Raw genomic sequence first — 24,130 nt, forward strand, 5'->3', positions numbered from 1 at the left:
TTTTCCCAGGCTGGTATAAAATTAGGTAGTGAGTAATACAAAGAACCAGTTTTCCCTGTAAAAATAAGGAAAAATTAAACAATGGCAACAAAAAAAACCCTGAAAGCCAAATAATGACCTTTTCTAACACAATTCAGAGTACTGAATTTAGTGGGAGTTTTTTTGTTTGCTTTTTGTTTTTGTTTTTTTTTAACTGATTTAAGCCTGCATGCGTATATTGCTAGACTTGCCTGTGGAGGGCTGATGGGAATTCAGAATGTGTTTCAGTTCTGATACCAGTGATTGTAAGATTGTTACGGGATGATATTGGTTGAACAAGTATGTGATCTGCTAAATGTTTCTGTATTCTTTACAGGAAGTAAAACTAATGTAACTATTGCAGATGCAGAAAATAAAGATATTCAAGTTCTTATGAAATATACAAATGCTTTTTTTGTTTTGTTTTGTTTGTTTCTGTTAGGAATTATTCAGGGCTTGTATTGGACATGTGAAAAAGTATCCTGAGTTTTACATGTTACATGAGATAATGAGCATTATGGGAGGAAAATTTAACACGCAATTGACCTTGAAGCTGGAAAAAAGTCTTCTTGTAATGGTAATATCCTATGTACACTTATTCTTCTGGTGTTATTCTCAAATAGGTAGAACTATACACAGATCATATTATGCAAGGATTTAAATTTTATAAGTATTATTTAGTTCTTGGGTTAGAGGGTTGTAATCCACAGTGAAAACGTTTCAGTAAAACTAATGGAGTTATTCTGGCAGAAAGGCTGTTAATTATTGTGTGCTCCCTAAAAATGTGATGTTAATAGTACTTCTTTAATTCCTGACATAACACTAACTTGCATCTCCATAAGTTCTTAATAACTTTCATCACAAAAAGTGGAATGTTGGGTCATCATGATTTCATTTAATATTGTTTCCTGGTCCTGCTTGATTTCCTTCAAGGGTACAGCAAGATATGCGAAGACAGCATTCCCTACCATGCCTGTTCAGCTCTGCACAGATTATAAAACCGTTACATCTATTATAACTCCAGAAAAAAAGGCTTCTCTTATCCACAATGTAAGTAGCATTTTTATTGTCATCTTTATGGCACATATTGGAGAAAAGAACCATTTCATTTCTGTGGCTGCATAATGTCATCATTTTGATCTTACTCTTACACATCTTGTAGTGTGGTGGTGCACACTGTGTCGTTGTTTGTGTAGTATTTAATGTATAGCTGTCATACTGCCTTCTTCCAAAATTGGTTTATCGCAATTGTTACGCTGGTGCATCATGGTCAAGAAATATTTTAGGCTGCTCAGTTTTCTGAAGAATGAGTTAGGTGTCCCTTATCTAACTGTCGCTTTTGCTAAACAATATAAATTGCATTCCTGAGTTGAGCAATTCTTAGATTCCATTCTACCTCACTGTTAAATACCCGGTGTTGCTGTTTGTGTTGAGAAATGGATTTGTTTTGCTCATTCTGCAGAACTTGTTTTTTGACTATTTATTTCAGATAGTTTGCTGTGCACTTATTTGAGGAGTTTGTTTCTATATCAGAAACCAACCTGTCAACAGAGGTATTATGACTGCAAAGAAGTTTGTTGGTTAAGAAAGCAGTAGAGATGACACAGGAAAATAATATTCCACAAAAGGTGTTAGATCTGTAAAATATGAGATCTGCTCTGAAAGTAGTGCTTCCTATTTTATTATCTTGCCTCACAATGTCAGAGGTGGATATTGGTGGTATGGCAGTACAGGCTGAACCTTCCTGCCAACATTCTGTTACGTTTTGTGGCTGTGTGACAAATGGCAGCACAGGGACAGTCTGACAGGATGGCATCTGATGTGGAAGTGCGTGTTAAGCAAAGGTGTAGAGCTGAATTCCTCCCTGGGGAAAAAAATGGCACCCACTGACCTTCATTGACAATTGCTGAATGTTTATAGAGACCAACCAGTGGATGTGAGCACAGTGAGGCAGTAGGTGTTTCTGCCGTCGTAACAGCAACATGAAAGATGAACTCCGTTCCAGACAGCCATGCCTGGCGTATGACATGCAGGCTCTTCTCTGTGGCTGGCAAAAATGCATAGCTAGTGGTGGTCACTATGTTGAAAAAGAGTGTTTGTTGTAGCAGAGTGTTTGTTCTATCGTGTAGTGCTATTGTGCTATTTATATCTCTGTAATTTTCCTGGAAATAAATAGGGGGCATTACTTTCAGAGCAATGTGTTATTTCTCATGTTGTCTCAGATGAACAAAGAAAGAGCACTGCTAGATTTTCTTACTTACCTTTCGTGGCCCTTAATGCTCCCAAACATCCAGTATCTCCATGGTTCTTACTGTTCTTCTCCCACCTAATGAATATGCCCAACCTTCTTTTTTCCTGGAAACTCGTACTCCTAATTTTTTATACTTCTTTTGTTTCAATTCTGAATTTGTTTGCTTCGTGTTTTTATATTTGCTTTGACATTCTTTACAGGCAATCTGCATTGAAACAAATGTGCAGTTTTAATCATACTTTAATGTTAGGCTGCTCCATGATGCTATTACTTGTAAGAGCATCTGAGATACACGTGTGAGTGAATGTGTTGCTTTTTTCTTTTGCATTGCACTCCCTTATGTCACTACCCCTTTGTTCTTGTTTGACCTAGTAATTCAATTTATTAGGAATTAATAGAAAGGTAGAAGGCAAGATATGTTTTCTTGTGCTACAAGTTAGAGGTGTAGGATTCAGCTAAAACTGTAAAGCTGTTTACTTCGATTTTGAAGCCTGGCACAGTGGTGGTAGTTGGGTGTCTGCAGCTGTGGAGCTAATTCATGTTTGTTGGTTTGTTTACAGATTTAAATTACCTGTCTTACCTGAAAACCTTTAAAAATCTACCTTCTTTTGTTGTTTAGGATATTAGTTCAGATTCAAATGCAGAAAAGCTTGCTTTGAAATACTCCCCTCAAGTTGTTCTAAGTAACCAGTCATTATTTACATTGCTGAATAATCATGGATTAAACTACAAGGAACAGTGGGAAATTCCAGTTTGTGTTAAGATGATCCCTATTGCAGGTATAGTATATTTTTTGCTATAAAAACTACATTTTTGTCCAGGAAGTTCTTGATATTTTTTCATAATCCCTTTTCATCTGACAGAAGGACAGAAAGTTAGTAAATCAAGCAAGATCAACTGAGAAAAAGGAGAAGATAGTCTAGATTTGTTCACACAGTAAAATAATTTAACTTTGATTTGATTTAAAGGGGAAAAAAAAAACCCAGACCTGAAGTTAGTTAAAATCATAGTTGTCATTACAAATTAGGGTTCTTAGCATTTCTTGAGAAGTTGCCCCCTAGAATGCAGGAATGAGTTTCTCGAGTACTTCCATGGTTTTTAATTTAAATAATCAAACAAAATAATAAAATCTGACATCAGAAGGGACAGAAATCCAAAATAAATGATTTTTATTGGCTAATGAGTCCAAGGCCTTTGTTTTTGAAGAACTGTGTTTATTTTAATTTCAGCTATCACAGAAATGAAGGTTAAAAATCCACCGGTATAGTATTCCTTCTGCTCTCAAGGAGGAAAGCTAATAGCAAGGTCATTTCATAGTTCTCTGCACCTTGTCCTACCTTGTTACTGAGAATAGCAACAGCCTCTAGAGATACTGCCAGTAACATTGAGTTTGGAGACGCTCAGTTATTTTCCACTTGGAAAAAAGCAAAGTCAGTTAAATGTCCTTTTTGCTTTCTAAAACAGGAAACTCCTTGGGAAGAAAATAACTGCATGTGACTTCTGCAATTAAAAGAACCAATTTCCATCACTGTTAAATGAATGTTCATGGAGTACGGCCTTTTTCCTAATTAGCAGAAAAAATGTTTTCAGTAAATTGATTAGCTCATCTGAATACTGTCCCATCAGTAATTTGCGTATAGATTTCCCTTCTCATTGTCCGTTCTGTTTTTAGCTAGTTGAATTACAGTGGAAGCTGTCTTGAAATGTCAATGTTGTGTGCATCACACACAGATCTGTATGGCAAACTTTTGGGTAGTAGTTGACAAATATCTGCAAGTCTTAGAAATTCTGATCTTTCTCTACATCAAATTGAAGTACTTTGTGCAATGTTGTGCGTGGCTCCTTTCCTGTCACCTTTATAGTTTTCAGACTTAATTTTTTTGCTTCAAAGTTAACAGTCAAAGAGTCACATGAAGTACATTAGCAATACAGTGCTGCGTAAAGATTTTCTCCTGTCCACCCTTAGCTCCCACCACTTCAACCCACCTCTTGCATTAATATATTTTTCTTCCTCACTCAGATTTTTCTAAAGCAGAGATAAGGTGGCCCACGCGTTCAGAGCGTGCCATTGATTTCTATATCACATTGGCCAGAGTGTCATTGTTGTTTCTTGATGAATTTAATTATGATTCATGTTTAAGTTATAAACAGCAGTGAGGGAGGCAAAAGTGCCCTAACTTAGTTACTGATCAGAAAGAAATACAAACTTCAGCCATCGCTTTTGGGCAATGAATCTTTAAAAGAAAATAACAGTCCCCAAGTCAGATTTACTAAAGTTAATGTATGCAGAACAGAGGAAGAAGAAAATCTTTTTGGAAAATAGGGTACATTTATTTTCATAGTGCCATGTGAGAAATGTTGAATCCTTAGTTCTTTAGGAATTCCTTATGTAGTATGACATTTAAAATCTGATCAACTGTCAATGTGTTGTGTGTTGGTGCTTCAGGATCATAATTCAAACTAGCTGGACATACTTCTCTGATAGTGAATGAGAGCATGGTTTTTCATCTGTTTGCAAATGTGGAATGGACTGTAATATATTTGGAAGCTGAAAGATTTATGGCGTGAATTCTAAAGTGATATTCTTTCTTTCATTTAATACGCGTTTCCTTTCTTGAGAAGATAACAAAGCAGCTAAAGTGGTTTTTGTTGACTCACCTCTCCTGAAAAAGGAAATGACAATAAGAGAGAGGAACCAAATATTCCATGAAATTCCTGCAGACTTCCTAGCAACTAAGAAGTCTTACATTGCGATTTCCGATGTTTCGATGGACAAACCAGATGAGGACAATCTGTTTCAGTGGGATGTACGTAGCTTCACTTCTTTTTTGGAGGGGGGGGGGACAAAAAAAAACTGTGTTTTAAGGTACTTGTGTGATAATGGAGGAAAATTTAGGTCTCCTGTTGATTGTTTTTTGTTGTTTTTTTTTTTTAACTACTGGGCTTCGGGCACTGTCTGTGAGGATGTCTGTCCAGTTCCTCTAAGTGCTTCTATTATATCTTCAACTCAGCTTTAATGTTTATTTCATTAAAATATGTTTTAATGGGTTTATTTAGGCGCGACAAGCTTTATGGAGTTTATTTCTGTTTTGAAAGACCTTTTAATACCTACAGTCTAAGAACATTTCACATGAAACAGAAGGAATTTGGTTCACTAGCTGCCCCTCTCACTCAACAGTGAAAATTTGGATCCTACAACAGTTTTCAGGTTTCCCCTTTGGTAGTGTCTCATTTGTCATTAATGCATTCTATTTCTTGGCTTTTTTGATTGTGCAATATTTATTTTTTCTCCCTTTGTTAAGGTGTCTGCTGATACCTACCAGTGCAGGAAGATTCCATTTACAGATGATGCAGGGATGGATTTTGATGATGATTTTACAGAACTGGAAACTTTTGGAGCAGCTGTCAAACTTTCACGGACTTCTAAAACAGAAAACACTTGTTCAGTTGGTAACACTGATAAAGTTTTGTCATGTGACTTACAACCAGAAAAAAAACTGACATCTACCACAAACAGTGAAGCTCAAGAGAGAAAAACTCCTCTTTCTGAGCAGGGATTTTCAGCATATTCCAGATTGCAGCTTCCATCATGTGGCAATGTATGCTTCAGCCCTGAAGGAAATTGGTCTCATAAAAACTTTCATTCTGAGGAGGTGGAGTTGAAGAAAGCACAGGATGTCATGACCAAAAAAGTATCAGACAATGAAACTAATACTTTATATCCTGCTGTAAGTTGCAAAAAAGACTCTCATGCTGCACAGAAAAATGAGATATATGCTCCTTTATGCAGTAGTGACACCGACGAAGATCGTTTAATAATTGATATAGAGCATAAAAATACTGAATGCAAAAAAACTGTTCCAAATGCTGTTTCTCAGACCTTGGTCCAGACTTGCAAGTCACCTTCCCCCACCCCAAATCCATCTGCAAGCATGGCTGATAGCTCAGAAACTGTGCATCAGGGAAAAAATGCCTCCAGAAAGGCTGCAAGAAGGTTGTCCAAAGAATTTGATCCTGTTGGACAGATTTTGAAAATGCAAACGGAGCTCCTCAAGTCACCTACCCAAAAAGCCCATGAGCAGCCAGCAGTGAGCTGTGATAATGCTAATGCTGTACAAACTCACGTGCCTCAGTCTTCAAAGCCACCAGTGATCTCCCACACAGCACCTGTGCTGGGCCCTGCCCCAAATCCTCATGGCTCATCTAGGAATACCTGGACGTGCCTTTTTCAGGGGGTGCCAAGGAGTGAGTAGTAATGTTTGTTGTCTGTGGAGAAAAAATGAAAAATTTCAGTTCAACTGAAAAGCATTTTAATTCCCTTGCCTGAAGAGGATCTGTAGTATCTCTGTAGCTCTGTTACATTTGTTCAGATATGACTTTTTTATGACCCCAAAAATACTTGGTGTTTGGCAGGTATTATGTTGCACGAATAAGGGAGAATGTGTGGAGCTGTTTATCCATAGAGGTGAATAAGAAATGTTAATTTAAATTATAGAAACAACAAGGCTTCTGAGAAAGGAGAAGTTGTTTGGTGATTAGTTACTTTTCCATAGAAGTTTCAATGTTTGAGCAGTCTGGTCTGTCAGAAGGTCTACAAAAATCATTTCTTCTCAGTTGAAAGTGGAATTACTTTACTTTTTCTGTAGATCAAATTATGTAATTAAAATTTTGAAGAAAAGTTGGTATTGACTTGTCCAACTTTTGAGAATCCACCCTCAGCTTCTGTTTATCAGCTCTTACCAAATCTATTCCAGAGGGCTGCTGAGAACTCACTACAAGGCACTTCTCCAAGTTTTCAGTGTTCAGCTGGAAATGCAGCCCAGACCTCTACTAGAAGGTCCTAGGGGCCATAAAGTTTGAGGGCTTTTTACTTGCCTGAGTAGCTTCTGAGCTGTGTAAAACTGAAACTAGGAACCCTTGCTTCAGGTAAATTGGCAGGAAAGCGGGCAGTTGGATCAGCATGGATACACTTCTCTCAAATATTTAATTCCAATGAATCAGTGCTTTTTGGTGGGAGAACATGTTTTATTGGTGTTTTCTGATTAGCTGTGTGCTTTATCACATAGGAATTAATTATTTAACTGTTTCCATTGCAGATGGATTAACACAGGTAATACTTTTATGAGCTGAACTTGTTGTTAGGTACGTTTCCTTTGAGTCAACCGGATTTTAATTATTGGTCAAAGACATGTCTCTTTCTTCTCCTCCCATCTAAAGGACTAAGCAGCATGATGCTCTTCCAATTTCTTATCTTTTCACAAAGCCAGACCATGGAATTCAAGTGTTATTTATTTTTAATCGGAGTGATAAAACCAATATTGCTAAGAAACTGAAATGTGGTATTGTGAACAAATAGAAAACCGAGTTCAACAGCTTGGAAGTGATATTGCAAGCTGATAAGTGGCTTTACATGTCTTTTTGGCAGAAGGCTGGAATTAAGTTAATTATTTAACAAGCAGAAAGTTATTTTTTGTCACTTGAATGTTAGTACATCACACAGCGTTCATTCAAAGATGAATGTAAACAGTAAGTATAATAGTGAATGTGTTTATTAGTAGCGCTACAGCAATATTTCTTTGTGGTGTAGTTTTGATATGTATTTCCACAGGTCTGCAGTACAAAAGCAGAATTGGATAAATAAACATCAGAGCTTGTATTTTGTGGTTTTGGTGTTTCGTTAAAATATCTGTGAAGGACACAGATATGGGTGTCCATCAACCTCAAAGCAGCATCTTAAGATCTGAACAAGTTTCTTTTTAATATGCAAGTTAACGTAATTGAAATTGAAACAAACTCAGTTTGGAATGGAGCCTCGAGCCACCAGCCAAACCTGAGGCTTGAGCTGCTTCTGTAATTAATAAATGGATAACGTCTCTCATTCAAAGTAATTTTGTGGGCTCTTTGTGCTGAGTGAAAGTAACTGAAAGAAAAAAATCACCTTTCCCCTCCATCTGCACGAAATGCTCTGCGTAAGAAATTCAACAGCAGGATAAAATATGGGAATAATTAATAATACATTCTTTAAAAGCCGTTGTAGGCATTTTGTGGAATTATTTTTTTAAAAACAAACGCCTTAACAAGTGACTTACTGTGCATAATGAGCAAGCTTTTCACCTCCAACTATTATCAAACAAAATGGCTTTTAAAAAATCCACTACTGTCGGAAAGGGCAAAAAAAGCCCTCAAAAAAAGCCCTTTGATTAGCATCAAAGTGAGGAATGCCCAAGTTTGTTGTTTTTGGTTTTATTTTCTGTAGGAAAGCTGCCAGATGAACTTCAGATGCTTGTGGAAGACCCTGGAGAGTATAGAGCACCTCAGGATGGCAACCTTGTGTATAAGCTGTTCAGTTTGGATGACCTGTTGTTACTTGTGCGTTGCAATGTGCAGAAAGTGAGATCGTTGTCACGTTTCAATAAAAAGAAGAAAGCTCAAAAGGTGAGGAATTGGCTCTTTTTTTTAACCTACTTGATTAGAACAGATTCTAAATGTGATTCTGCATTTGCTACTACGGCTACATTTCAGTAATATGTATGAATAATTCTATTCATGTAACATGATGCCTCTTGGAACTGTTTTTAAAAGGTAACGTAGAAATTTTTTTTTCCAAACACTTCAAGATTGTTTGGAATCATAAAAACATTCTGTTTGAAAAGGCTCCAGAATACATCTTAGCAAACTGTGTGTCTGAAGGGCTAAAATGCTTTAAGTGCAAGTGAAATCCAATATTCTGTATTATGACAGGAGAAGGAAAACTTAGTCTGGAATCCTCAGTAATTCACAGTTTTGTCAAGAGTCCTCATATAATCATTTGTCAAACTTGATCTGATATAGGCTTCCCCAAAACACCAGAATTATGATAGACAGGTAAACAGCTTGTAAGGTGTTTGTACTTTATTGAAATAGAAATAGATCTTAGTAGTTTTTACTTGTGAAAATTATATGCTCATAGTCTTGCTTTGAACTATCTTGGCTTTGCTTGATGTGAATAAAAGGCAGAATTCTAACGGGCAAATCCGTGTCATAATTGCATATCTAAATTCCTGCAGAGGGCAGTAGAGCATAAAAGTGAGAATGTCAAAATAAGTTTCATGGGTAGCGGCTTAATATCAGTTTATTTTTTTGTGAAAACATGCCTAGTGTTTTCCTGTTTTATTTTAACCTCTCTGTTTTGCCTTCCTTTATGCATGGTCTCCTTAGCCTTAAGCTTGTTGTGTGGGTTTCATAGGGCACAAGCTGTTACATCTTTGTTGCTGCAGTTGTAGTGGAAGATGATGATGATTATAAGTGTCAAAATGCAGCTTATTGCAACAATCATTTTTGCACAGCATGCTGATTTTTGTCTGTGTGTTTGCTTTGATAGCTTATTCCAATATTCCTGTTGCCTAAACTGGAATACCAAGCCTATTATGGTGTTGAAGCTCTTACAGAAAGTGAAGTATGTCAGCTGTGGACAGAGAGCATGCTTCATTCTGAATGCTTATTTTATATTGGTAAGTCGATGTGTTGATTTGTGCTTGCTTGTATGACATGTGGATGTCTAAACCTCCACGAAATAACAGAAGAGGAAGGTGTTTATGGCAGGTATATTCCATACATCCTTATTTAGTTTTCTAACTTTGGTTTTCACTTTTATCTTAAGTTCTTTTTCTAAAATTTCTCTTGGGTGCTGAAGGGGGACATTTCAACTTTGGTTTTCACTGGATAACATCCAGTAACCTTTGTTTGCAAGAACTGCATTTGTTTGCTTTTCAAGGAAAAATTTATAACCCAAACTTAGTTCTCAGAAATTAGCGATCTTCGTGACTTCAATTATTGATTTTTTTTAATAAGTCAAATGCAACACAGATTATTGTAATGTAAGAGCAGTGAGAATTCTTCTCGATTAAAAAATGAACTGTAAATGTATGCTATTTTGTGAAATCATTTTAAATCAATTTGTTATCACGTGCCAATTGGTAAATAGAAATGATTGGGTATGTGGCTCAGAGAATACAGATCTCTTCGCTTTTGAACTTGTAGCAGGGGAGAAGGTCAAACATAACTTGTTTTTCTTTGGAGACATACAATAGTGTTTATAATTCAGCACTAATATCATGCAGACAGATAAGATATAGGAGAATGAGGAAAAGCAAGCAAGATATGGCTTGTTTTGTTATTCAGAAATAAGAGGAATTGCAAGCTTTGGAAACAGAATATTTGTGTCTCAAATACAATATACTGGAAGTAATTTTGTCTTTGTAGTAACAAGAAAAATAGGTAGCATGGGTTTATTTAAAACTGCTTTCTATAGATGTGGTATTGCATAGGATCTCTGAACACCAGTATGTAATGATGTTTTTCAGATAGTTGAACAGAAGTTGTCTGTGCCTAACTGGTCAGTGAAATTTCATTTCCCAGTACATGATGTGGTCAAAATATCCCGAAGGGATGGGTATGATAAACTTGTCCTTCATCTCCTTCCCATCTGCTGTTCAAAAATGTAATAGGGCCTATGCATGCAGAGTAATCAATACTCAGAATGAAGCAGTAAAAAATCCTGTATAGAAGAGATTACATCTGTAATTCGGAGCATGGAAAATAGAATAAACTGGGATGAAAAGCAAAAATGTTATTAGAAGATGTCTTACTGTAAAGTCTCTTTTCTGCACAACTAAGACCAAACACGAGTGCAGTGTTACAAGGAAAAAAAAGCTACGTTCAGATTTGTACAGTGACTGTTTTAGAAGTCAAGAAAGCTTGTCTGTTCCTCTTTCTGGAGAGAAAGAAAAATGATACATATAAAGAACGGGGCCAGATAACTTTACCAAACTTTTTAATATATGTGTAGCTCTTTGATATCAGTTATCTAGTGATTAATTAAGTTTTAAAAGGACCATCTGTTCAAGTGGTACGTCACAGTGCATCTTAGAATATGCTTAATGTTTGCTGTGGGATGAGGGCAATCCTCTACAGTGAGTGAATGTTCTGGAGCCGGGACTGCCTCGCTTCCTGTTATAGAAAGATTTGTCTGTTTTTATGGTTGTTATGGCAGCAGTTGTGGCCTGTGGTTGCCTAACCTTTCCACTTTAGCACTGAATGACACGTTCTGCTCTTGGTAGCTCGTCAGAATACTATTTGAGAAATGCTGAGTTCGTTTTTTTTTTTTTTCTAGTTTTTACATACGAACTTTGCATCTTAATCACAGAACTGTAAGGCTTATATGAAATCAGATATGATCTAAAAACCTTCACAAAGCCAAATTTATTAAATCATTATGCACAAAGTTCTCCTATTCTTCTTCTCTAATTTACCATTTATTTACCTATTACCATTCAGCAAGACCTGGAAAGGCTGGAGAGCTGGGCCAAAAAAAAACCGGATGAGGTTTAACAAAACCAAGTGTAGAGTCTTGCATCTGGGGAGGAATAATTCCATGCACCAGTACAGGTTGGGGGATGAGCTGCTGGAGGGGAGTTCTGCGGAAAGGGACCTGGGTGTCCTGGTGGACGACAGGTTGGCCATGAGCCAGCAGTGTGCCCTTGTGGCCAAGAGGGCCAATGGCATCCTGGGGTGCATTAAAAAGAGCGTGGCCAGCAGGTCGAGGGAGGTGATCCTCGCCCTCTACTCTGCCCTGGTAAGACCTCATCTGGAGCATTGCGTCCAGTTCTGGGCTCCCCAGTACAAAAAAGACAGGGATCTGTTGGAAAGAGTCCAGCGGAGGGCCACGAAGATGGTGAAGGGCCTGGAGCATCTCTGCTATGAACAAAGGCTGAGTGAACTGGGTCTGTTCAGCCTTGAGAAAAAAAGACTGAGAGGGGACCTGATCCAGGTCTATAAATATCTAAGGTGTGGGGGGCAGAATGGCGAGGCCGGACTCTTTTCAGTGGTGAAGGGTGACAGGACAAGGGGAAATGGCAGGAAACTGCAGCATAGGAAGTTCCGCACAAATGTGCACAAGAACTTCTTTAGGTGAGGTGACGGAGCACTGGAACAGGCTGCCCAGGGAGGTGGTGGAGTCTCCTGCTCTGGAGATGTTCAAGACCTGCCTGGATGCCGACCTGTGCGACCTGCTGTAGGGAACCTGCTTTGGCAGGGGGTTGGACTCGATGATCTCTGGAGGTCCTTTCCAACCCCTACAATTCTGTGATTCTGTGAACTTGATGCAAGGTCCTGAAGTTGTTTTTTTTGTTTGTTTGTTTGCTTTTTAAGTACAGTAGTACTAAACTACACTGAAATATTTCTCCCCTTCAAGAAAATGTTTCTGTTTATTAGCTTCTCCAGAATCACAAGCAGTGTGAGGAAATAATGTAGCTGTAAAGAGAGGGCTGACTGTCTTAAAAGGCATGCAGGCTGGAAGAATGCATGTCTATCTAATAATCTGTCAGTAACAGGACACTTAGCATATGGCTAGGGCACGGAAGTTTGCACACAGCTCAGCAGCCAACACCCGTTTACTGAGGCTCTCAGGATTGTAGGAGAGAGCGGTTCTTGTTCCGGCATGAGCTGTCATCCCTTTCTGATTCAGAAGTTCCTTAGTCTCCACTGTACCACGCAGGCAGCTGTTAGCCATGGAGTGGGTGTGGAGCCCTGAGCAAGCAGGCTCCTATGAGCCAGCCTCTGACAGCTCTGTGTGCTTAGGGAGAAAGCCGTAGTGAAGCTGAGACGCTGATTATTGCAGTGTGTTTGGTTTTCGGTTCTTGGATGCACTTCATCCAACAGCAAAACCTGGAATCCTTTAGGGGTTTGTACTGGTTATCGTAGTTCTCCTAGCATTTGTGAAGGCCCCCTCCCACCACTGTTTAAACAAACAAAAAAAGATTTAGAATATTGCTTGTATTGACTTGGACTTCTGGTGTATGAGTAACTTTGGGTGCTTGCAGAATATGGGTTTTATTCAGATAGGCAAACTGGGGACTGTGGATTTTTGGTACCAGTATGTAATTTCTAATATAGCTAGGTTAACAGATGCCTGGAAGGCATCAATCAGTTTTGTATAAAATTGAACCTACAACTGCTATTAATAGGAAACTTACCACATTCTACTTCAGGATTCATAGAATAATTTGATTTACAATGAACCTTTAAGGGCCATCAAGTCAACTCCCCTGCATGGACAGGACACCTGCAGCTAGATCAGGTTGCTCAGAGCTTTGTCCAGCGTGACCTTGAATCTCCAAGGATGGCCTGTCCACCGCTCTCTGAGTAACCTGTTCCAGTGCCTCGCTACCTGTATTGTAGAAATCTTCTTCCTTACATCCAGTCTGAATCTCCACTCCTTTAGTTTGAAACCGTTTCCCCTTGTCCTGTAACAACAGACCCTGCTAAAGCCTGCCCCTTTCCTTCTTACATCCCCCCTTTAGGTACTGAAAGGCCACTCTTGGCTGTCCCCAGAGCCTTCTCCTGTCCAGGCTGAACACAGCTTTGATTTTGCCTTTCATTTTATATTTCTGGGGAGCTCTGAAAAATCCAGTCTTGCAAGTGTTCTGATTTAGTTACGCAACTCTTTGAAAGGCTTTCTTTTTTCCTGAAAATCAAGTGGCAGTTCCCCAGTGGTGATAATATCCCTGTATTATGGATGGCTTAAAATTGGGTGAATATTTCATTCTTTTTCATTGCAAGACTTGAACTATCACACATTTGTTGTAACCAGAAAGGCAGACATGATCTAGGTGTCTTCTTAGGTCATGCTATAATTTGAAATAAGTGAAATGTCCTATCATAATGGGATGTTTGAATCAGCAATAGTATAGCCATAGACTTACTGCTCTTTTCAAATTTACCCAATAACGTGTGAAGGTATGAAAAAAACTATTTGAAAACTTTGCTCTTACCATTAATAATACAGCACCTATCAAGCTTCTGTTCTTATTCAATTAGTTCTAGGAACGCGTAGATCTGAAGAGAACCTTTCAAACTGAGGTTTTGAATGGGTAGCAGATATCAGTGGTAAATTGCTTAGGCGTTCTTGGATCTTGAAAGGATTTGAATTCACTGTATTAGCAACCTTTTGCGTTGCTAATAGGTATGGGAGAAAAGTTCTTTGGACCTTGGATAGTGCCCCATAATTTTCCAGCGTTGTTCTTCTGTGTGACTCAGGGAAGTACCTCACAGTGCCTCAGTTCAGCAGATGAAAAAGGAAACGGAAATGGAGGTATTGCCTCCTGCATACTGTGCAAGGTGTGCCGTTAAGTTGGGCTTTTGATTTCTGGACAAATGGACTCTCCGTTTGTTCAAAAGCAGATGTATCATCTTCACACCAACCAAAGAGTGCTGTCTTTCTGTAGAGCATCTTGCTCAGTCGTTTTAAGTCCTGTTGCTGCTCAAATAGGATAACATGCGTACAAAAAGGCTGTGACATTTCCCAAAGTATCTGTACCTGTTTTAATTGGTTAAAAAGAATTGTAATAGGCGTTGCTGATTAAGGCTGGGAATGCTTTACCCCCAAAATTCACTTGTTTGCATTAAGCACCTGAGCATAGTTTACCTTCACCTGAATGGAATAACAATGACTCTTAAATAAAGATGATTTGAAGACTGTTTGGAAAAAAGTGCTTTCTGTATAGGTAACTTACTGAACATCAAGTGGACTTGGTCAGTCACTTCTGAAATAAAGGTTACAGTAATATATATCCAGTATGAGTAGTTCATAGGTATTTTTCTCCAGCTATGCTGTCAACGAGTTTAGAAACGGAGATTTTGAGAAGATGCTGACAAATAATGGGCAACACAGATTTTTTACTTTAATGATTTCAAGTTTCTTTCTTCATAGTTAGCAATGCAGAATATTAAACTTAGTGTTTAGTCGTACAGAAAACACTGCTATCAAGAAAAGTAACACGTGTGTGGTGTTTTAAAAGTGAACCAGGACAACTGATTTCATTTCAAATTTGTTACAAATGAGAGTTCGTACTTGATCATCACGTAACAGATTGCTGAGTAACGTTTAGCCTTGAATGTGAAATAATTTTGTTTAGCAGTTCTAAATATACTGTTGAGACTTTTAGACTTCCTACATGGACAGATATATAGCATGTGCAGTAAATTCCACTGAGTAGGTTATTTTTATTATACTGTGTTCTCCTTCTGATTCTTCTTATGGAAGCTGAAATAGGGCAGTTTTCTGCAAAAACCTCAACTTGAGAGAGAATCTCTCTTGGTAAGATGCAGTCACTACATCAATGTACAAGCTATGGTAATTATCTTTATTGCTTTTCAAGTGAAAACTTGGGCTAGCCTGTGCCTGTTATAGCAGTATGTTGGGGAAAGCCCTTAGTTATGTGAGGGATAAACAGTCTTAGCAAATTTGCTGTGAACAAGGCCAGAATTGTAAGCTGTGTTTCACTGGAAGAAAAAAAAATCCAAAGACAAAGATACAGAATACTCCGAAAACCAAATAATATCCATGGTCAGATAACACAGCAGAACAGAGAAACGAGTGTGTTCAGCTCCAAGGTAAATTTGTCTTAAAAGTTGAGCTTATCATCTACGCTGTAAGGAATTGTAGCATTAAGCATCAGGAAAATTTGAGAAGATATAAACTAGCTGACAAGAGCAAAGCCACAGCAAAGTGAGGTTGCACATGCTGGACATCACACAAGATGTGAGATTTGCAGGAATCATGGGCCATCCTTGATCTGTAAGACAGCCCACACACAAATGCCCGTGCTTAGAAACAACTGTACATTCCATTTTCAGTTATTGTGCAACACTGACAGATGCTTTCCACCCTCTACACTGTGAAACAAGAAAAAATACTGCTTTTAGAATGCTCTAGGTCTGCAAATTATGCCTTTATGTTTGTTTGTTCTCTCTTTTTTTTTTTTTTTTAATGTATTGATTAATGTTTTCCAGGGCATATTGATGGTCTGACATCAAAACTTATTATGCTAGAAAAGATTTCTCCAAAAATATTAAGAGAAAAACTTGGATTGATTAAGTGAGTATTTTTTTAATGATGAATCTGAAGTTCTAACAAGGCTTGCAAGATACTCCTTTTTTAAGTGCTTTTACTTTTTTACTTTTTTAAATACTTTTTTACTGTAATTTTTTTTAACAGGCCAGCAAATTCATTGAATATACTTCATCACATTTTGAAGAAAGTGTCTGAGTAAGTGCTTCGTTTTTGTACATTATATTCCTTTCCAACTGTGCCCATGCAACCCTGTTTCTTATGTGCAGTGGTTGTCTGCTCTTTGATTTTTGTGTCTTTGGATACATGAAATCTTTCAGAGATTCTTTTAGGTCTAGCATAGCATAACTCAGTGCCACCTAAAAATGTGCTTAGGTTTGAAGGTTTTGTATAAATGGTACAAAAGAACAACAAGTTGACTTTTATGAACCACTTACTCAGGAGAGGAGATGGGATACTTCTGAGCTGGCCTAACAGTACATAGGAGTAAGCTGTAATAGTGTGTAGGCTGACACTTCAAATTTTGATTTTTGCTAGCAATAACAAAGTTCCCTTCATATGTTCCCTTCTGCTTAACTTTACAAATAACAGCATATATCTTCATCTGCACACTGTTACAACTTCTCTCTTGTTCCCTATTTTTCTTTCTTTGGCTACTCTGAGGCTTTCAGTCTGCAAGATTCTTTGCATGTACATGGGCTGCTCTGAAGTAATGCCATCTATTATGTTTGTTTGTGACATCACAGGCAGATATTGGTGGCATGACAGAAGAGGTTGGACCTTTTTGCCATTATAAAATATAAATGAGCAAGATCTAATTTAATTTATTAATGCAGTTTAACTTCCTCATTTGTGTCTATAGTCTTTTTATAAAACAAGGACTGATAAGTAAATACCTAAAGATGTTTTGCTTCTGCATTAAAGCTATTACTAGCTATCCTGTTCAGGTTGTCAGATAAAGTGAAACAATTAACAAAGCAAACAAAAAAACATTTTTTTTTTAATTTATATCCTTTTAGTTTGCAGGAGGGCTCTTATCTATTGACTCATGCTGCAGGAGATTCATCAGTTACAATCTACAAGAGTTCCCTTGACAAGCCAACAAGAGCTTCATATAACCTACATAAGGCTCATGGTGATCTGCCTACAGTACCTGCCATGCTCTCAGTCCCCTGGGTGCCACTGGATCCCAGTCTCCCTTTGCCCTATCACATGAAACATGGAAGAGTCCCATGCACCTTTCCGCCTGCGCCCCAAGAAGCCACGGGGAAACAGAAGGTCGGTGTTGCACTTAATGGAAAAACAGAGTAGCAGTTTGGAAATAATCTTTTCCAATCCACTGGTTATAGGTGATATATTTGTTTGTCATCTTGTGGGTTCGAAGAGACCCTTTAGAGTTCTGCATCCACAGCCAGGAACAGGAATGCCTTTTTCCTGAAAGGCATTTCAGATGAGATTCATCTTACCTAGCTTTTAAGTGTTACAGTATGGAAAAGCAATGTTGAAGCTTGTAGTACTGTCAGCAGAGAGAAGTGGAATGCTTTAATAGGGATCCGTCTGTAAACTAGGATAGATCTCTTCAGTAGGTTGCAGGACTCATGCTGTAATTATTTTTTCCCCAGTGACTACAGAATTATGGATGATTAGTGCAACTGTAAGACAGGTGCAGTCAGGTGAGATGAATTATACTCTCAGGGTCTAGTTTGTGATAAATTATATTGAGCTCTTGTTCCAGTTTTACATGATATGGATGTGTTTTTCCAAAAAAACACACTTTTTACCCTGTTTGGCAAAATCTCTTCAAAATGTGGGCTAATGATACTTTTGGACAGTGAAAATGATGCAGCATTTGCCCTACTTAAAAGCCTTGTAATTAAGGCTTTCAGTACAGCTGGAACAGGTACAGTATTTCTATTCTTAAAGATTTTCTGGTGTTGCCTCTGATGTTGCTTTTTATCAATATGCTTTATCTTCAGACAATTTCAGGAAGGATCTGAAACTATTTTAACTATTTTGCTGTCCTCAAGTCCCCACTTCCCCTCCATTTTCCCTTTTCTTTACTCCAAATCTCAGAATCTTGAAATCTTGGACTGTTTCAGTGAAAAACTGACATGCCTTGGAGGCATGTGATGATGAGTTCTGAGGAGCTTTGTGAAAATAAGTAACAAGACAGAGGAGAGGAATCTAGGTTAGTCCTTTCTCTGTGCACTCAGCTCCAGTATTTGTACCAGAAATCTCATGTGGGCAGCAAAGATTGTAAGGAAATCACCCACGTCAAAAAGAGATTTTCTGTTGTTAGCTGTGGCATAACACTACAGGACAGCAGACCCAAAGAAGTTAATCTTTATTAGAAGTTTAAGTTCTTTCTTTTGTCTCCTCATGCTGTTCTTTCCTGATTTCAGCACACAGAGTATCCTGAATCTGTTCTGGGTTGATTAGGATGTGGAACAAATCTCATGTATGGATAATGGCAAATTCTCTGCAGCAAAAAGGTTTCATTTTAGTCTTTTCAGGTGTGTTAGCTCAGGCAGCTAGATAACAGCTAATCACCTGTCTTTGGTTGTTCTGAACACCTTTTAGCTTTGAGAAAACTTTGATTGCAGTTCCGGTGGTTTCCCTGGCATAGGGAAATTCTCGTAGTATGCTGTTCCCTACACGGGGCAACATTCCTAGCAGCATCTATGCAATAGTGTTTAAGAGCAGCATGCTGCCTAGTGCAGAGGTAGGTATGCTTTGTGTAGCACCTAGGAGTAACTTCTTAGTTAGGAAACATTTCTCAGACATGCGTAATAATTGTTTATATGGATGGCTTACTCCTAACATCTGCTTTTTGCTGCTATTGTTTCTATAACAATAGAATTTATCATGAGCAGAATTGTTTGTATCCAAAGAGAATTTTAATAGAATCTTTTAAATAAACTGTTCAGAACCTCAGCCTGCTTTGTAATTTACAGTGATGATTCAACAGTGCATATCATGCTGTGGAAACTTCCCAAAGATCCCACTCTTAGCTCTTAATATTTTGAGCAGGTAACACGACAAGGTACCAGCAGGAAACTTCTCAGGCATTATTGTTTTTCCAGTGCAGGTTTACCAATTTGACACTTTCTGTGCCAGTTGTACATTTTAGCTGTATTCTGACCTTATATGAGGGCAGTGTAAAGTTGGACATCAGTTTCTGATGGCCTCGTGTACTTTGGTTTCTGCCAGAGGGAAATTTGGGCATGAAAGGAGTGGGAGTGGTGAGATGCCACTGGTGCCAGGAAGAGCATCCTGTCTGAATGTGGCCCTGAGTCTGGCTGGCATTAGAAGGCAGTTCTCTGAAGGCAGTTACGTCTTTGCTTAATAGAGAAAGAGATTAAGATTACTCTTTATCTTTTTTCCTCTCTCCCCACATGTCTAGATGGCTGGGGTGAAAGGGCAGTCAGACACACCCTACGAGGGAGAGCCAGTAACTATGGAAACAAAAGGCAATCCAGCTAAGCCTAACGAAGGTGTGGCTGCAAAGAAGCTGAGGAATCACTGCAAACAAAGAATGATGAAGAAAAAGTGGAAAATGAAGCAAAACAAAACACAGGTGAAGTAGGAACGTCTGAACTCTGCTAAGCATGGACTGGAGAAGTTCAAAATGGAACAACAAATCTGAGGGCTTTTGAAGTTTCAAAGGAGCCAGAACAAACCGGTAGGGGAAGCAGCTCCACAGCCATATTTAGGAACACTGAAAAGTTCTATAAACCTTTAACCCCTTCTTACCTTAGTGGGCACGGTTCAATTGAAAAATCTTAAATTCAGTTGGGTGTAAAACAAGCAAACAAAAAAAATGAGTGCCTCCTGTTGAAGTCAGCGGAAAAGGTATGACCTGTTAGCCTCACCATTTTCATAGAATAACTACAGCTTGAAGCGTGAAGATGCAGTGGTCTACAACAGTGTCTGATATGACAGCAACAAGAAAAGCAACTCTTCAGTTTGCTTACTTCTTCCAGAATCACTACAGAATTGTATTCTGGCAATTTTAAATCATATTTTACTTTACGTGGTATAGCTAAGAGATTTATCTAGTTAAATTTTTAACATAATATCTTCCAATTTTTTACAATTATTCACTAAAACACATTCTCTTTTTAGGATGGTGTAGCAAATGAGTCTGGGGAAACAAAAGCTGTGTTTTATAGAAAAGTACGTGCCATAAATTTGCACTGGAAAGCCTAAGCTTTGCTAATAAGCAAAGTATGAAACAGTTTCTGCTTCCCCAGCACAATTTCCAGGAATTACTTTGGTTTCTAGCATGTCTTCAAAAATGAGTATTGATGGTTTTTTATTGCATTACTGAAAGGTTACAGTCTAATCTCCTATCAGAATGCAGGGCAATATGCGGTACTGTTTACCTCAGGTATTAAGGTTTGCCTTAGTTGTCACTGGAAAAAAAAAAAACAAGACTATGCTGAGTCTCAGCAGCTCACTTAGAATTTTGAGCCAAATTGAGTGTGAGGTTAGAAAAAGAGTACACTGACTGTCTGTTGCAGTTTCCTAGTAAGAAAAATGAAATTCTTACAATGGTCAGTATTGAAGCACCTTGTAAGCTGTGATGCATTTGTAATTATTTTCTGGATTTCTGGGTGTTTTTTATGTATTATGTGTATAATTGTGTTTCTTCATTAGGAGAACTGATTTTAGAAAAGTTAGGAATTCTTTAGTCAGTAAATTCTTTCCCGTGTTTGCCTTTTAAATCACAGAAGTATTTTAAAATGAGCCAATTTCTGTTTGAATGATGTTCCAGTGGGGTGTTTGTGTATGTGCTTAAACAAAAGCCTTCAAGATTTTCTTCCACTTCTTTTACTTGGGGACAAAGTGCATACATCTGATTGGAGTTCTGCTACATAACGTGGAAGTTTTGCTGTTGAATTTTTTTTATCATAGAGTAAAAATAAACTATTTTATTTGTTTACTGGGTTGTACATGATTTTTAAAATCCCGAGGACAAGTTCTTTTAAGGAGGTTTAAGCAGTGAATGTACATTAAAATCTATTCTTTGTGAAATACAAAGCATTTTCTGAGCTTTTTTTCTTTTGCTAGATGTATTTATAATATTATTCAGTTTGTTATGGTATTGGCCACCACTTCTGTTAGCTGCAGTGATATGTTGCTGACAAGCTGAAATGGCTTACAGTTGTTTGCAGGCTACAAGTCTTCCTGACTCAAAATCCTAAATCCAGCCAGTGACCTCTCTTAATGGGAATACTTTAGCTGTGAGTCATTTCTGTGAGATAACTCTGTGTGGGGAGTCAAAGCAGTTTTCAGTGTGTGTACACAAAAATTGAGCAAAACTTGTGTGGAATTTAGGTTTTTTTATACCATTTCTTTAAGTTTCAACTGTATGCTCTATATGCCCATGTGTCGGTGCAGCTGGAAGAGTTCTGTCTTTTAATATTATTGTGTGTGTGTGTGCATATGCACCAATTGTAGTTTATTATCCATTTAGAATATGTAGGCAGTGTGGAGCAAACAACAAATTCTGTTGGATTTGTTCTCTTTTGTATTAAGTGGGACTGGGGTAATGTGCTCTAAGTTGTTTGGAGGGCTGCTTTTGTTCATACAGCACAAGAACTTGTTGAACTCCATCATTAGGTGTATAGAACACATGTTACTGAGAGCTGTGGCCTGCTTGTTTTCTCACAGCCGTGTAGAGCATGCCTTCATAAAGTTCATGTACCAGTTACCATGGCTTTATGAGCCAGATTGAGCACAATAACATTTCTGTTGTTAGAAAGGAAAGTGATGCTGAAACAAATCTTGGGGTATTCCTTGTGAGGAGGGATTGAAATACAGTCACTTGGATAGCTCTTGGATGCAATAGTACAGTTGTTTTGTGACTTGTGTGTGTAGATGCTCCCTAGATCTGCATGGACTTGAAAAGTAATGATAGGTTGTTTCTGCTAATGGTTGTTGCTTCCTAACTCAAGATCACGGCCTTTTCCTGTGTCTGAACATGAGCAATAACAGCGGGAAATTCTTAATATAAGTTGCCTTTATAGTCTGCCACATCCTGATGAGGTTTGATGGGAAGAGGAATGCTACTTTTAACAACATATGAAAACCAAATCTCGACTTTGAGAGCCTGATACAGCAAAACAACAATATGCCTTTGATCATCTTGCTGCTGGATATTTCTGTTTCCCAAAGGATTGCCTTGTTTTTCAACAGCTCGTGATTGGTGAAATAAAAATGGAGGATTATGCAACATCGTGGACTAAAATCTAATGTGAGTTTGTTACTTTACCTAAATTGCAGCTTTGTACTCCAGCACAATTTCTGTATTTAAAGTCAAATTACATTCTTATTTTCTCTAGTAACAGTTCAGCAGAATTCCACCTAGTGAAGTGGGTCTGGTAGCAAAACGTGTTATTAAATGCTCTTTAATTTGAGGCAAATGTACAAAGGTATACTTCAGTTTGTGTTAAACGAAGTTCCATTTAAAGGAGTTTGATAAAAGGAGAAAGAGGAAGGGGTAGCATGTTTATTTTGTGCACCAATATCTGAACTTTGAAACAAAGGAAACACAAAACAAAATAACATAGTTAGGTCTAAAAAAAAAATCAAGTCTGAGAATGTGCTGTGTATCAGTTGATGAATCTCTGATTCTGTGCAGGCTAATCCCAAAGGAACAGCATCTTTGGAGAGAAGGAACACGGGAGCCTGACTGTTATGGTACCACCAGAGTATGAATTCCTACATCTAACACAGACTGTACAGCTGTGGAAACTACAGCTGAAGGAAAGTGTGCAGGCCTGGATCTTATTCTGCAGACATCTCTGCTTCTGCAGCTACTTAGTACTGATATTTTACATGGCCTCAATCAGCTGAGTTTAGGAACAAATTTTCAGATACCACCATCTTCTCTTGTAGTTTCAGTCTTCAGCTTTGCATTTGGAATGAATTACATATATTTGTATTGCAGTTTGTGATTCATTTTTAAATGCTACTTTGTCCATCTGTGTTATGAGAATATCTTTTGGATAAGCATTCAAAGTGCAAAATTAGATGTTACTTACCGGATGAGAATCTTCCAATTTTATGTATTTATTCTTTGTTAGCTTTTTGTCTTTGCAGTTATGAAATTAATGAATTACCTGGTTATGAAGGGTATGTACTGTCCTGTCTGTCAGAACTGGAAGTTGTAACTGCTGGAGAACTAGACTGATTTCAAAACTCTGCATCTAGTTCTCTCCTGATTGGTGTAGATGCTTGTAGTCCAGTACTGATGGAGCAGCCAGAGCTGCTGCTTGTGCTTATTTTGTCACGGTGCTGGAGTTAAATGCCATGCGGTCCTTACTGACCTTGCTGTGCCGCCCCAGTCTCTCTGAATAGTGGCTCTTCTGTCCACCGTTACTCTCCTCTCCATTCTGCGTCATCTGCAGACTCACTGAATGCTGATTCCTTTGTGCTACCCAGATGATTTATAAGAAAACTGGGAAGTACTAGACCTCGTGTTGACCCCTCAGGAGCTCCACTCATGACTATCTACTAGTACAGCTCTGAGCCACCAGTTACCTCGGTGAACATGGAAGAAACCCTCTGAGAACATAGTTTTCCACGTTGGAAAAGATTGCAGATATTAAATCTGTTTCTCTCAAATTCCTGGTGTTTTTTGTTAGATTAAATTGGCAGATAGTCTGTATTTGGTTCTGAAGGTCTAGAAGAGGAATTCTTACCAGTCATTAGAGATTATTGATTGATTATACCTCTGACAGTATGAAACATTAGCAGTTCTTCGTATCAGCACGAATAGCTGCAATGGGCTATTCATTGTGAAACTTTTTTTTCTGCCATAATAAGTGCTTGCAAGCTTAATCTGCACTGTGCACTGAAGGATCACTGCGCTGCTTTCCTTGGCATGCATTGCTGGCGAGACCTTCACCATGTCTGGGTGACTGAAAAAAAGTTAGGAGAACATTTACTGTGTTTCTTCAGTGTCT

The 24,130-nt window shown here is 38.2% G+C and overlaps 1 protein-coding gene across 4 annotated transcripts in view; it reads left to right on the top strand.

Moving 5' to 3' along the window:
- ICE2 (interactor of little elongation complex ELL subunit 2) overlaps positions 1–24,130 on the top strand; it is a 35,643-nt gene that overhangs the window by 5,295 nt on the left and 6,218 nt on the right. For 3 of the 4 annotated variants that reach the window (XR_006179779.1, XR_006179778.1, XR_006179780.1), the window contains exons 5-16: positions 461–595; positions 952–1,068; positions 2,889–3,048; positions 4,892–5,076; positions 5,572–6,514; positions 8,526–8,704; positions 9,630–9,759; positions 16,100–16,184; positions 16,305–16,355; positions 17,177–17,435; positions 19,561–19,734; positions 22,359–22,416. Coding sequence is in view for 1 of the 4 variants with exons in the window: in XM_042875563.1 (XP_042731497.1) it covers positions 461–595; positions 952–1,068; positions 2,889–3,048; positions 4,892–5,076; positions 5,572–6,514; positions 8,526–8,704; positions 9,630–9,759; positions 16,100–16,184; positions 16,305–16,355; positions 17,177–17,435; positions 19,561–19,734; positions 22,359–22,415 (2,475 nt within the window). In the remaining 3 variants the exon portion in view is untranslated. Of the gene's footprint in view, positions 1–460; positions 596–951; positions 1,069–2,888; positions 3,049–4,891; positions 5,077–5,571; positions 6,515–8,525; positions 8,705–9,629; positions 9,760–16,099; positions 16,185–16,304; positions 16,356–17,176; positions 17,436–19,560; positions 19,735–22,358; positions 22,417–22,803; positions 23,030–24,130 lie in introns of those variants that run through there. The other variant, XM_042875563.1, reaches the window with a different exon arrangement.

Source organism: Lagopus leucura, unplaced genomic scaffold (assembly GCF_019238085.1).
Source record: "Lagopus leucura isolate 7727_CA_CO unplaced genomic scaffold, USGS_WTPT01 Super-Scaffold_100015, whole genome shotgun sequence".
NCBI classification, from domain to species: Eukaryota; Metazoa; Chordata; class Aves; order Galliformes; family Phasianidae; genus Lagopus; species Lagopus leucura.